Source organism: Rhincodon typus, chromosome 30 (genome assembly GCF_021869965.1).
Source record: "Rhincodon typus isolate 14 chromosome 30, sRhiTyp1.1, whole genome shotgun sequence".
Taxonomy (NCBI): domain Eukaryota; kingdom Metazoa; phylum Chordata; class Chondrichthyes; order Orectolobiformes; family Rhincodontidae; genus Rhincodon; species Rhincodon typus.
The window spans coordinates 12,926,501-12,941,954 of NC_063361.1; the positions used below are offsets into that span (position 1 = coordinate 12,926,501).

The 15,454-nt window shown below is 39.5% G+C and overlaps 1 protein-coding gene across 1 annotated transcript in view; it reads right to left on the bottom strand.

Annotated features, from left to right (window-relative positions):
- The window catches only part of eftud2 (elongation factor Tu GTP binding domain containing 2), a 45,500-nt gene that overhangs the window by 10,105 nt on the left and 19,941 nt on the right, over positions 1 to 15,454 (bottom strand). The window contains exons 16-23 of the mRNA XM_048614532.1: positions 14,951 to 15,144; positions 12,419 to 12,530; positions 7,920 to 8,060; positions 3,676 to 3,777; positions 3,471 to 3,553; positions 2,094 to 2,180; positions 1,710 to 1,836; positions 619 to 706 (exon numbers count right to left, since the gene is read on the bottom strand). Coding sequence (XP_048470489.1) covers positions 619 to 706; positions 1,710 to 1,836; positions 2,094 to 2,180; positions 3,471 to 3,553; positions 3,676 to 3,777; positions 7,920 to 8,060; positions 12,419 to 12,530; positions 14,951 to 15,144 — 934 coding nt within the window. The remainder of the gene's footprint in view (positions 1 to 618; positions 707 to 1,709; positions 1,837 to 2,093; positions 2,181 to 3,470; positions 3,554 to 3,675; positions 3,778 to 7,919; positions 8,061 to 12,418; positions 12,531 to 14,950; positions 15,145 to 15,454) is intronic.

Below are 15,454 nucleotides of genomic sequence, written 5' to 3' on the forward strand. Positions count from 1 at the left end.
TGTAATGTTGGGAAGATCATTGATGAAACATTTGAAGATGGATTGGCATTGAACACTACCTGAGTAATTCTTGCAGTGGCTGAGATGATTATCCTTAACAACCACAGACACTTTCTTTTGTGCTAGGCATAACTCTAATAATCATGGATCACAGAGCTCCAGATTATCAACTGTCAAAAACAGTGATTCACTTGAATAAAATCATTCCAGATTATTTCTGTCACAGTTTGTAATGGAGTTACAAAAGTTATAAATGCCAGGTATGAGTAAGTGAACAAAGTACATCAAATTGTGACAGAAACACACAATGGAACATATAAGGGGTCAACTGAATTTATAAACTAAAGTTTATTAGGCTGACTAACAGAGCAATAGATCTGTGTCTTGTTACAGTCCTAAATAAAAACAGAAATTTCTGGCAAAGCTCAGCAGGTCTGGCAGCATCTATGGGGAAAATTTCAACATATTTTGTTTCAGATTTCCATCAACTGCAATGGTTTCATATTTCTAAGTAAGCTGCACATTAACAATATCTTTATAATTTATCACTCTGATTTAAAAACGTGATTCTACCAGTTGCTGAAATATCATGCATATTGCTTGCTGGCCAATACATACGCTCATCACAAAGTGGTCCTTCTCGAGTTCCCCACTGGAATCCTTGGACGATACTGTCTTTCACATAACCTAAAAGTGCTTTATCCACCTATAATTGGACCAATTAAAAACAAAAGTTACACAGGTTAGTCTAATGTAGGCTCATTCAGGTTAATAAATTGATTAAGTTAAAAATGTACAGCAAAGAAGTAAACTTGATATGACTTTCCTAGTTCCAGAACTACTCAGCTAAATTCAGCTGCTATGCTAGCTAGTAATGGGTTCTTCATGTCCAACCAGGCCCAAAATCATGTTTAATCTTAACATTTTGATATTATCTGTAAGGTTCAACACTTTGTCAGTGAAGCACAACTGTTTGGTCAGACACCGTAAAATTTCCAGTATCTAACTTTGTAAGGCCCTTGGATACCCGAATACTGCAACATGCCTTCTATGACTGCACGTGGATTAAGGATCCAAATAACAGAACAATAGCAATTCAATCTTCACACAAAATCCAAACAATATTATTGTAAATTCAACAACTAAGCATTAAAGGTTAGTAGCTAAAACCCAAAAAAGTAACTGGAGATTAAAACTTAAAGGAAAAGCTCCAAAACTGAGATTAGGAGGGAGGTTTAATTGAGACATTCAACTGAGTGCTGGATCAGTTTTTAAAATGTGCAGGATTTATGGGTTAAGGCAGGAGTTTGGCACTGTCAAAATGCTCAGGTGCAAATATGGGCCAAATGGCCGTTTTTCTGCATTGAACAATTCTGCAATCAAATGTCTTTTAAATTACAAGTGTGAAACATGCTCATGTCAAAAAAAACTCCAAACATGTTGAAATGGTGGCTTTGGAAGACAGTTGCAATGTAAGTAGTGCACAACAGGTTGGAATATAAAGTCACATGGTACACTGGAAATAACTTGTAACAAACACACCAGGAAAGCTTAATGTAGCCCCACTCAAAGCAGTTCCAGATCTGTGCATTTTTTTCATACACAACTTTAGCAGAATTAGTTGATTTTTATCTTTATATTTTCATGAAGATGATTTGTGACAAATAACAGAGCTATTGTGAAAAGTACTTTCATTTTTACACATTTACCTCTGATGGCAATGTATCATCAACCAAAATGTTCGGGCCTGTTGTGTCAGGTCCAAAAGCCCATATGGAACGGGCAGCCAATAAATCCCAATCATATTTTGTCTGGAAAAATTCGCCCAGTTTTTTCCTGTAGTTTGGTATGAAAAAAAAGAGAAGTTTCATGACATACTTTTAAAGGCCAATTTGCTGCATTAAAATGAGAACATACACAATTCAAGGTTTGCTTTTTGCTTTGCAAACAAATTATGTCAAAATTCTTCTATCACTTAACTTGGCTGCAAAGCCCAAAGTACATTTCATTATTTCATGATGTGCTATTTATAAATACACCACACAGACATTACAAATAATTACATACTCAGTTAGTAGTTAGACATTTCATACCTGTTCCAGGTAATTTGGACTACTTCATTCTCAATATCTTCGGCTAAACCTTTCTCTAAAGGTTCTGCAATCATTGTGATCTTATTCCTTTGAGGAAAAAAAAAGAGAAAATCATAATATCTGGGGTATGTTTTGTGTGCTAAGTTTTATAGATTTTCTTTTAGGCCTTACTCTAAACTATTGTCTTCCACTATTATTCTCACCTCCCAGCATCTACCACCAGTTGTAACCAAATATGTAACCTGCTCTCAGACTTCCAATAATGCTGTTGCAGGCTGTATGCTAGGGGGAACACAGGAATTACCAAGTATCAATCTGAATTCCCTCAATGAAGTTATTTTGGATGTACTTCAGTTTCTATTTTAGAGTTAAAACAGAGTAAGATTGAACCATAAAATATTCTGTTAATTTTGAAGACATCCAGCATATATTTAGAACTTTGCTGTAAATCAAGATTATATGCAAAGGTGAACAAAGATCGCTCAACTAAAAAACCTGGTTATCTATGTAAACACAGAATCAAAGTCTGAGGGTATGAATGTGTCCTTCAAAGGCAAACGTAAGGTTTGTAGCATTTTCTTTTTTAGTCTCTCTCTTCTCTTTGTTTACTGTCATCAGATGCTTGAAATTTCCTCTCAATTGCCTACTTACAGGCAATAGCAGAGAAGGAAGAATGACAGCAAGAAAGCATGTGTGAGTGCAAATGTTTCCGTATACACAAATTCAACCACATTCTACGCTTTTTAGTCTGCACTGTTTGGAAGCCTGATGAGTCGTACATGTTATAACAAAACATCAGGCATTAAATGGTGGCCACAGGACTAAGGCAGTGAAGTTATTAACTGATTATCACCTTTTTTTTTAAAGAAAAGGTTTGAATTGCGGAGATAAAACGACTGCAGCTATTTATAAAACCTAAATTTTGCAACCTAAAATTACTAGGTTTGTTTATAACAATTATAAAAATATAACTTGTAAAACCTCAGTCTATTTTCTGTAGCTAACTAAACCAAAGTATAGGTATGTACAATGGCAACGTAGCAGGCTGTTTCAAATGCTGAGATGAAAAGACAATGAGCACCTATTTCTAACCCTTTGGCAAGATGGGTTTCTGATGGAAATTCAGCAGAGAATCAGTTTTTGCAAATCCACCATTCAACAAAGGGAAAATATTGTGAAAATTGATTAAAACAACTTTAACAATTGCTAATTAAATAACAATAGAGAATGTGTAGACAAAATTCAGAAATAATACAGATGTTTCACACATGATCTGTGGCTGAAACAAATGATTCACTTGCAGCTTTACAACTTAATGAAAACTAAAAGCTGTAATTTTCATTGTATTATGAGGTTGCAGGAAACATGCAAACTCACTTTTTGTTGGGTGTCTCTGCAAAACACTTCAAAGATGAGGTTTCCACAACAGTTTCACAGAATGTTACAACAGGGTCGGCTACCTGCAAGAGGGAAACAACAGACACTAAGACAACAACAATTAATTTTACATGAAGCATGTACTACTGTAAACAAATATTAATGACCATACACAAGTTTTGAAGTCACAGTTTTGGAGAATTACCTTTATATCAATTTCAGAATACATCTTCCTAAGGTCATGCATTACACAGTCCAGATAAAGTTCTCCAGTCCCCAGTATTACATGCTCTCCAGACTCTTCTACCTTTGATGGGAGAAAGCAGAGATAAATTAATGGTTATTATTGTTAGGGTACGGAGGAAAATTGCTCACTTTACTCCTTGACGACAGCAATATCATTTTTGTTACTATGTGCTTTAAAAGAGAAGGAAAGATTTTCTGTGGACTTGTGTGACCTGCTTAGAACTCATTAGATATAAAACTTAGGAATCCTTTCAGCATTGTTGAAATACTCAATGTTTTCTTCATATCTTTTCACTTTTCTCCATTGTCTATGCTATAAGTCAAGTAAATGATGACAGATGCATCTGGATTCTTACTGACTGAAAAAGAGGAATTTAGGCATGAAAATAATCAACACTATTTAAGAAAATGGAGATTGAATAGTTTGCCATTTTATAATTTTTCCAAATCTTGAGATACCAGCACAGACCAAAAATCACAGGTTACATTTACAAATACTAAAGAATAAAAATTCAAACATAAAATTAAGGTAGTCAACAGTAAATGTAAGATAGAACTGATTTCTATACTTCTAATAAAAAGGAAAATGTTGTTTTCATCAATTTTCTTTTGAGTAAATAAACACTCTTGAATGAGCGTGGGGTACTAACGTAACCAAATACAGAAAATTCCTATAGAAAAACAGCATTCCTACTGCCACCTACTGTGAAGAACTTTACCAATTCAACTACACTCCAGTCTCCAATTCATCTGTAATTGCAAACATTTAATGCAGTAGGTACAAGTTTTTTTCAAGCATGCAATGCATTGTTAAAAAAAAATTCAACCTCAAAATGCTTCAGTAATTTGTATGTCGATATTTCTCAATTACAAAACAAAAGAAAATCTGTTTCGCGGGGTTACAAAGTCTTCAACTGTCTGCACCGTATGTTTCAAATATCCAAGGCAAACCTCGTTATATTTACATGACCCACCACTTCCGCACTGTGCAATATTTGTAGAACAGCTTTTCTTGTAAACACTAGCAAGAATGAATAAAGTGTGATGCTTTAGACTTTGAACAGTTAACATGGTCCTGAAATTAGGAGGTGTCAACTGTGACTCACTGATAGAACTCGGGGTCTGAAGCAGAACATAGAACACAGAACAGTACAGCACAGTAGAGGCCCTTCGGCCCACGATGTTGTGCCGAACTTTTATCCGAAACCTAAAGTCTATCTAACCTCCACCGCTACCTTATACTATCATCCATATGCCTATCTAATAGCCGCTTAAATGCCCCTAATGGGGCCAACTCCACTACCCTCTCCGGCAATGCATTCCACTCCCCTATCACTCTCTGAGTAAAGAACCTACCTCTGACGTCTCCCCGATATCTACCTCCACTCACTTTAAAACTATGTCCCCTCGTAAAAGCTACCTCCACCCTAGGAACAAGTCTCTGGCTGTCTACTCTACCTGTACCTCTGATCATTTTGTACACCTCTATCAAGTCACCTCTCATCCTTTGTCGTTCTAAAGAGAAAAAGCCCTAGCTCGCTCAACCTTTCCTCGTAAGACCTTCCCTCCATTCCAGGCAACATCCTGGTAAATCTCCTCTGCACCTTTCCCAACACTTCCACATCTTTCCTGTAATGAGGTGACCAGAACTGGACACAATACTCCAGATGTGGTCGAACCTAGGTTTTATATAGCTGGAGCATAACTTCACGGCCCTTGAACTCAATCCCTCTATTAATGAAAGCTAACACACCATACGCCTTCTTAACAACTCTATCCACCTGGGTGGCAGCTTTCAGGGAACTGTGAACATGATCCCCAAGATCCCTCTGCTCCTCCACACTGCCAAGAACCTTTCTGTTAACCCTGTATTCTGCTTTCAATTTTGTCCTTCCAAAATGAATCACCTCACACTTTTCAGGGTTAAACTCCATCTGCCATTTCTCAGCCCAGCTCTGCATCCTATCAATGTCCCTTTTTAACCTCGAACAGCCCTCCACACTGTCCACAACGTGACCCACCTTTGTATCGTCCGCGAACTTGCTAATCCACCCTTCCACTCCTTCATCCAAATCATTTACAAAAATCACAAATAGAAGAGGACCCAGAACAGATCCTTGTGGTACACCACTCGTAGCTGAGCACCATGTTGAATATTTTCCGTCCATTACCACCCTTTGTCTTCTAAGGGTCAGCCAATTCTGAATCCAATCTGCCACATTTCCCCTTATCCCATGCCTCCTTACCTTCTGCATGAGTCTACCATGGGGAACCTTATCAAACGCCTTACTTAAATCCATGTATACCACATCCACTGTTCCACCTTCATCCACGTGTTTGGTCACCTCTTCAAAGAATTCAATAAGGTTTGTGAGGCATGATCTACCCCTCACAAATCCATGCTGACTATCACGAATCAAACTGTGCCTTTCCAAGTGATCATAAATCCTGTCTCTCAGAGCCCTTTCCAATAACTTGCCCACCACTGACGTAAGACTAACTGGTCTGTAATTTCCAGGGTTATCCCTGTTCCCTTTTTTGAACAAAAAGGGAATGACGTTTGCCTCTTTCCAATCTTCCGGCACTATACCCGTGGACAGTGAGGACGAAAAGATCATCGCCAAAGGCCCTGCGATCTTGTCCCTCGCTTCCCATAGAATCCTCAGATAAATCCCATCAGGCCCGGGGGACTTATCTATCTTCAACTTCCTCAGAATTCCTAGCACATCTTCTTTACTAACATCAACCTCCTCTAGCCTACCTGCCTGTTTCACAACGTCCTCCTCTACAACTAGGCCCCTCTCAGTTGTGAATACTGAAGAAAAGTATTCATTAAGGACCTCTCCTATCTCTTTAGGCTCTGTGCACAAATTCCCTTTACAATCCTTGATCTGCCCTACCCTTTCTCTGGTCATTCTCTTGTTCTGCACATACGTGTAAAAAGCCTTGGAGCTCTCCTTGATCCTATCCGCCAAGGTTTTCTCATGCCTCCTTATAGCTCTCCTAAGTTCTTTCTTCAGCTCCTTCCTGGCTAACTTGTATCCCTCTAGAGCCTTTTCCGTTCCTCTTTTCCTAAACCTTACATAAGTCTCCTTCTTCCTCTTAACCAGTCGTTCGACCTCTCTCGAGAACCATGGCTCCCTCACTCGACTGCATCTTCTCTGCCTGCTAGGGACAAACAAATCAAGCACATGCAGTATGCATTCCTTAAACAATCTCCATATTTCTGTGATGCCCTTCCTTGACAGCATCTGTTCCCAATCTATGTTACCCAGTTCTTGCCTAACTGAATTGTAATTACCCTTCCCCCAATTATAAACTTTACCCTGCCGTATGTACCTATCCTTATCCATGACTATCGTGAAAGAAACAGAGTTATGATCACTACCGCCAAAATGCTCTCCTACCAACAGGTCTAACACTTGGCCCGGTTCGTTGCCAAGCACCAAATCCAAAATGGCCTCTCCTCGTGTTGGTCTATCTACATACTGTGTCAGGAATCCTTCCTGAACGCACTGGACAAAATCTGCTCCATCTAAACTATTACAAATAAAATGTTTCTAATCAATATTTGGAAAGTTGAAGTTACCCATGACTACAACCCTGTGACTTCTGCACCTTTCCAGTATCTGCCTCCCAATCCTCTCCTCTACTTCTCTGCAACTATTAGGGGTCTGTAAAAAACCCCCAACAAAGTGACTAACATTGTGAGTTCAACTGAATCCAGAGCCCTGAGAGCAAAATCTATATTTAAATATTGAAGGAGTGCTGTATTGTCATGGGTGCTGTCTTTCAGATGAAATATTAACTGAAGTCTGGTCTGACTTATTGCGCAAACTTTCAAGGTCCAATAACGTCACTGTGAAGAGCATGGAACTTCCCTCTGCTGTCAGGGCCAGTACTTATCTCTCAACTTATGTCACAGAAAACAGATCATCTTATTGATATCTGTGGAACTTTATTGTGCATAAACTGCTGCCACATTTCATACATCGGTGACTATGCATCAAAACATATTTCAATGGTTGTAAAATGCTTGTATTCTCCACAGTTTGCAAAAAGCTGAGCTGATTCAAAAAATGAGCCTTGATCTTCCTGAATGTGCAAGCACCACTGGTGGACCATTTGGAATATTCCCATTCTTTAAATGATATAAATGCAAAACTTTTCTTTGCTTCTGTGCAATGTTGTTTGCATTCATACCTTAGTAGTTAGTGATGGGTAGCTTTTGTTGACCTTCCTCAAACCGTCCAACATCTTCGGAAGCTCAGATGGGTTGACAGGTTCCACAGCAATTTTAATGACAGATGCTGTATTAAATTTGAGAGGCCTGAAGATCTGAGCCTGAAATTAGACATTACTATTAGCAATGCATTAATTCCTCAACAAGAGAAACTTGGTATACTAAAGCAAGACCAACCTTGAATTCAGTCAGTGGTCAGGGGCAGGAAGGTGTGACTACAAATGTGGCAGGTAGAGGCATTCAGGAGGTAGTGTTGAAGAAACCTCAACCCTTGAGTTTGTCTTAACAGGTTTGGGGTTTTTGCTCCCTGTGTGGATGAATGCAGGCGTTGCGAGAATGAGCAATCAGACTATAGCACCACGGTACAGAGAGCCATACAAAAGGAGGGAGAGAAAAGAGAAATGTAGTTGTAATCAGGGATAGCATAGTCAGGGGAAGAGATACTGTTCTCTGTGGCCAGGTTCAAAATTTTCAAAGGCTGTGTTGCCTGACTGGTGCCCTAGTTTACAATATTTCATCTGGGCTGCAGAGGAACTTGTAGTGGGAGGGGAAATATCCAGTTATCATGGTCCACGTTGGTAAAAATAATACAAGGAGGAAGAGGTTCTGCTGAGGGAATACAAGCAGGTAGCAGCTAAATTAGGAATCAGAACTGAAAAGGTAATAATTTTCAGATTACTACCTGACCCACAAGCTAAATGGCACAAGGTCAACAAGATTAACAAGGTAAAATATGTGGCTCAAAGAGTGGTGTGGATGATTCAGGTTTCATGGAAAATTATGAAAAAAGTTAAAGGAGGAGGACGCAGCAGAGATGATTAAAGTTTCTAGAACAAGTAATAGGACAGAGAGTATGGAAAAGGCTCAGAAATCTAACTTCAGGCACAATAGATAAGGGGACAACGATGAGGGGGGGGCAGTCAATGCAGAACTGAGAGTGCTGCACATAAATGTACACAGTACAAGACACAAGGTAAATAAGCTTGTAGAACAGATTGAAATTGGCAGGTATGATGTTATGAGTACCACAGAGACACGTCTGCAAGGGATCAGGGCTGGGAACTAAATATCCAAGGATATGCGTCCTACTAAAAGGACAGGCAGGTGGGCAGAAAGGCGGGATTGACTTGTTTGCAAAACAAAAATGGAATTAAATCAATACAAGAAGTGATATAGAGTCGGAAAGTGTAGAATCTGTGTGGGCAGAGTTCAGGATCTATAAAACTAAAAGACATTGATGAGAGTTATGTACTGGCCTCCTAGCTGCATGAGTGGAAGAAAATAAATCAGAAAATAGAAAGGCGTGGAAAAAAGGCACTATTACTGTAAACACAGGCAACTTCAACATGCAGGTGGACTGGGAAATTCAGGCTGGTAGCAGATCTCATGAAAAGTAATTTGTGAAATGTCTAAGAGATTGGATTTTGGAGCAACTTGTGGTACAGCCCACTAGGGAACTGGCAATTCTGGATTTAGTGACGTGTAATGAGGTAGACTTGATTAGGAAGCTTAAGGTGAAGGAAACGCTGGGGGGCAGGGAGCATAATATGACAGAACTCCCTCTGCAGTTTGAGAGAGAGAAACTGGAATCACATTTAATGGTATTACAATTGAGTAAAGGTAACTACAAAGACATGATGAAGGAGCTGGCCAGAGTTGATTGGAAGAGAGGCTAGCAGGAAAGACGGTAGAGCAGCAATGGCAGGAGTTTCGGGAGGTAATTTGGGAGGCACAGCAGAAATTCATCTCAAGGAAGAAGAAACATACTAAAAGAGGACGAGGCAACCATGGCTAACAAGGGAAGTCAGGGACAGCACCAAAAAAAAAGAAAAAGCACACAATGTGGTGAAGATTTGTGGAAAGCCAGAGACGGGAAGCTTTTAAAAACCAGCAGAGGAAAAATAAAAAAAAGCAATAAGGGAAGAGAATATATGGATTGAGGGTAAGATAGTTAGTAAAAATTGCAAGAGAATTTTTAGATACATAAAAAGTTAACAAAGTGGCAAGGTTGGACATTGAACCGCTGGAAAATGATACGGGAGAAATAGTAATGGAGAGAAAAGAAATGGCAGAGGAACTAAATAGATACTTTGCACCAGCAACATACCAGAACTTCAAGACAGTCAGGGGGCAGAGGTGAGTGTAACGGCCGTCACTAATGGGAAGGTGCTGGGGAAACTGAAAGGTCTGAATGTGGATAAATCACCCAGACTAGATAGACTACACTCCAGGGTTCTGAGGAACTAGCTGAAGAGATTGTAATGGCTTTGGTGGGGATCTTTCATGAATCATAGTGTCATACAGCACAGAAACAGACTCTCTGGTCCAAGTTATCTGCGCCGACCAGACATCCCAATCTGACCTAGTCCTATTTGGCCCATATCCCTAAACCCTTCCTATTCATCTACTCATCCAATGCCTTTTAAACGTTGCAATTGTACCACTTCCTTTGGCTGTTTGTTCCATACATGCACCTCACTCTGCGTGAAAAAGTTACCCCTTAGGTCCCTTTTAAATCTTTCCCCCTTACCTTAGACCAATGTCCTCTAGTCTTAGACTCCTCCATTCTCGGGAAAAAAAACATTGGCTATTCACCCTGTCCATGCCCCTCATGATTTTGTAAACCTCTATAAGGTTACCTCTCAGTCTCTGATGCTCCAGGGAAAAAAGCCCCAGCCTATTCAGCCTCTCCCTATAGCTCAAACCCTCCAGACCCGGCAACATCCTTGTAAATCTCTTCTGCACTCTCTCAGGTTTGACAACATCTTTCCTATATAAGGGCGACCAGAATTGTATGCAGTATTCCAAATCACTAGAGGCATGGAGGGTCCCAGAGGACTGGAAAATGCCAAAAGTAACAACCCTGTTTAAGAAGGTAGGGAGGCAGAAAACAGGAAATTATAGGCTGATTAGCCTGATCTCAGTCCTTGGTAAAATTTTAGAGTCCACTATATTGTGGAATACTTGAAAATGCATAGTAAAATACAGCTGAGTCAGCATAGTTTTGTCAAGAGGAGGTCACGTCTGACAAACCTGTTGGAATTCTTTGAGGAGGTAACAAGCGGGTTAGACAAAAAGGAACCAGTGGACAGATCTATTTGGATTTCAAGAAGACCACTGATAAGGTGCTGCACAAGAGGCTGCTAAATAACAGTGCACGGTGTTAGGGGCAAGGTACTGGCACGGATAGAGGACTGGCTGACTGGCAGAGGCCAGAGAGTGGGGCAAAGGGGTTTTTTCATGATGGCAGCTGGTGACCAGTGAAGATCTTCAGAGGTCAGTATTGGGATCACAACTATTCACATCACACATTAATGATTTGGACAAAGGAATGGAGGATATTGTTTCTAAGTCTGCAGATGACACAAAGATAGGTGGAGGAAAAGGTAGTGTTGAGCAAGTAGGAAGGCTGCAGAAGGACCTGCTAGGAGAGTAGGCAAAGAAGAAGTGGCAGATGAAATACAATGGGGAAAGTGTTGAGATTATTTACTTTGGTAGAAAGAATAGAGGCGTAGACAATTTTCTAATTGGTGAAAGGCTTTGGAAATCTGAAGGACTCAGGAGTTCTAGTTCAGGATTCTCTTAAGGTTAACGTGCAGGTTCAGTTGGCAGTTGGGAAGGCAAATGCAACGTTAGCATTGATTTCAAGAGGGCTAGAATTCAAGTGCAGGAATTTACTGTTGAAGCCGTATAAAGCTCTGGTCAGGCTGCATTTGGAAAATTGTGAAATGTTTTGGGCCCCATATTAAGGAGGCCTCGGAGGGGGTCCAGAGGAAGTTCACAAGAACAATTCTGGGAATGAAGGACTTCTCATATGAAGAGACTAGGAACCGAGGGCACGGCGTCAGAGGGATGGACGATGCTTTACAACTGAGATAAGGAAAAATTTCTTCAGCCAGGAGAGGTGAATCTGTGGAACTCATTGTCGCAGAAGGCTGTAAAATCCAAGTCACTGAGTACATTAGAAAAATGTAAATAGGTTCTTGATCAGTAGGGGAGTCAAGAGTTATAGAGAGAAGGCAGGAGAGTGGGGTTGAGAAACATATCAGCCATGATTGAATGGTGAAACATACTCAACGGACTAGCATACTCAACTAGCCTAATTCTGCTCCTACATCTTAAATGTCTTATAATATTCTGCCCAGAAATTCCACAAATACCATTTAATTTTCTTTTGAGTTGTGTCAATGATTTTCCCATCAATTTTACAGTGAATGATCAATAGAATTTCCACAGAAATTTATCCCCACTGCATTATATGCAGAGGCATATTTATCAGACATTTACCAATGACTGCGAATTTTAAGCAATTAATTAACTGATCAGTTCCATGGCAGACACTAGTAAATCACAGCAGGTATACGCTGTTGCTTCTGTCCCAAGATCTACAAAAAGTATAATTTATTAATGAATAAATTCAAATTCAGATGCTATATTTACTGACAGTGATGTGTTTTACCTCATCATTGCCTCTTGGTTCTGTGATAGTGGCTGTCTTTACAATGGGTTGGTCTACTCCTTCTATGAGCACCCAGTTGCCAGCTGGAACTCTGTTAACCTCTATATGATACCTTGAAGGATAAGCCATAACATTTTTAGATTAGAGAAGAATACTCTGAGGGATTTAATAACATTAACTGCTTTGTAATTATATAAATCAATGATGAATCCATTTTGTATTTTATTATAAATTTCAGAATTTTAACCAGTCACATATGCAATTATGCAGTTCAATATTGTTATTGTTTCTTATTCTATTTGTCTACAAGCAATATATTTCAAAAGCAAATATACAGATTTCAATGACTTGTACACAGATAGGGTACGGACTAAGGAAGAAACTATTAGGTTTTGGCAAAGATGCAGATTCAGATCCTGGAACTATTTTTAAAAGCTACATTGAAATAAGCAGATAGGGTGAAATGACTACTTCTTTTAGAATGCTTACATCAGTCATGATCTTATTGAATGACAGCACCTGCTTGAGGCACCAAGTGGCCTTAATTCTGCTCCCAATTTGTACGTTTAGATGACTCATTGGCTCATTTATAATGTTGTTAATTGTTTTAGAATGTTGCAAATTTTCTCAGCTAGCCTGGTGACATTTTTCACAACTCTCAAAATATAAGAATTTTTAGAGTACATTGCTTGATGTGGATTGGCCTGAAGCCTTCTTAGTGAGTTGGAAGCTCAGTTAAAGCAGTTTAGCTGTGGGAGGCACTGTACTGAGTGCATTCTTCACTTGTTATATTGTAATCTGTTTAAGATTTTGGAGCACTGAGATCCTGTGCTGTACATCTAGGGCATGGATGAGTGCCCAGTATGACCAAGATATGTTTCCAGGCCTGACCAGGGCACCAAAGGGAGGTATTGTTGAGCCCAGCATTTTCATCGTGTCGAAAGTTTAAAAAAAGCTCATCCTTGTTTCCAAATCCTTCAATGGTACCCCCTCCCGCACCCAATCTCCGTAATTTCCTCCAGCCTTACAGCCTTCATAGAGATCTTTGTTCATCTAATTCTAATCTGATTTGTGGGTGTCCATGTCTTCTGCTACCTGGCCAATAAAACCTCAAATTCCACCTTTAAATCTTTGCACCTTGCCATAGTACTTCTCTTTTCACACTTGTTAACTCTTTGACCAAACTTTTGGTCACCTGCTGTATGTCACCTTATATGGTTTGATGTCGAGTTTCGTCATATACATGTGAAGTACCTTTAGCACTTTTATTAGGCTAAAAACACCAAGTTATGTCACTCAGTCAATTCTTAATGAATGCTTCAATGGAATTAGCAAAAATCTGGTCACAGTGATCAGATTAGGTAATGCTGTATTCTATGAAGAATCAACAGGAACAGCAAAAGAATAACTTGGACATGGTCCCGTGAATTATTTAGATCACTTAAATATCTAACAGATTTCTATATGGCAGCCAATCTGCAATCCATCCACTGTATCAGGCAAAGTAAGAAATGTGACAAATAGATATAACACATTCAAATAAATTGGCACAAGTTAACTAATATAATTTTACTCTCCTTATCAAGAAGAGTAATGGAAACAATTTTCAAGAGCACTGACTAATATCACACATCTGGCTTTTTTTAAAGAGGGAAACTGTCTAATAAACAATGTACTTGTTCTTACTGCAACAGTAGTGATAGGAACACAAGAACAGCAGTAGGCCATTCAGCCTCTTGAGCTTGTTTCACATTCACAGTCGTGATCTCATTGAATGACCTGTGGCCCAAGTCCATAGTCTTGCCTTTAATCCATATCCTTTTAATACCTTTGCTTAACAAAAACTTATCTATCTCAGATTTACAATTAAACAACTGACCCAGCATCCACTGGAATTTATGTTCCAAATATCTACCACCCTCTCTGTGTAGAAGAGCTTCCCAACATTTCTCCTGAATGGTCTGGGCCTAATTCTCAGACAAAGCCCCCTTATTCTAAAATCCCCAAGCAAAGTAGTTTATGTTTATCTACCCTATCTTTTCCTGTTAATATCCTGAAGACTTTGATTAGATCACCCCTTAACCTTCTAATTCTAGAGCAAACAGGTCTAATTTATATAAACTCTACTCATACCTTAACCACTGAAGTCCAGGCATCATTCTTGCCAACCTACACTGTACTCCCTCCAAGGCCAATATATCCTTCCTAAGGTGTGGTGCCCAGATCTGCTCATAGTACTTCAAGTAGGGTCTAACCACAGTTTTGTATGACTGCAGCATAATGTCTGCATCCTTGTACTCCATTTCTCTAACTATAAAGGCCAGCATTCCATTAGCTTTCTTGATTATTTTCTGCACCCGTTCATGACATTTAAAAAGATCTACCACTTGAACCCCCAGGTCTCTTTGGACGCCCACTATGTTTAACTTCATATCATCTAGAAAGCAGATAGTAGATCTAGAATGGATAGTGCTATCCATTTCATTCAAATTTGTAGCCAGATTGATTGATGGAAATACTCTGAATAAGCACCTTGCAACCGAAATCCACAGCCTCCCCACTGTGCAAATTTGCGAATCTTCTTCATCCTCCAATGTGTAGTTCTCTCCAAGTACTTTCACTGGCTGCCCAGCATGAATGGTTCCACTCAACACTCTACCAAATGCATGGAATTGTACTCCATCCTCTGTGCTATACATCTTAGTGGTGTGGCACATTAGAGGGCCCTGTGCAATTACAAAAAATACAGGAGTTTCACTGTCATACCAACTTAGAGTGATCAGACAAAATGAAACATCAGTCAAGAAAACAAGTATCATAGCAGTTAGCTCTTTAGAGCAGATGAAATACCACCAAGAAAACACTTCAACTCCTAACCTCACCAATGCACTGGCAATAGATACCAAATAATGGTGATAAGCCTTGGTTGCCACAGCATTTTCAGGTGGTTAGCATAGGGCAGGCTATTGGCTGCATCATTATTGGGTTAGACAGACTAAAATGTAAATCATTACCAGTAAGAGCTTTTAGAAGGAA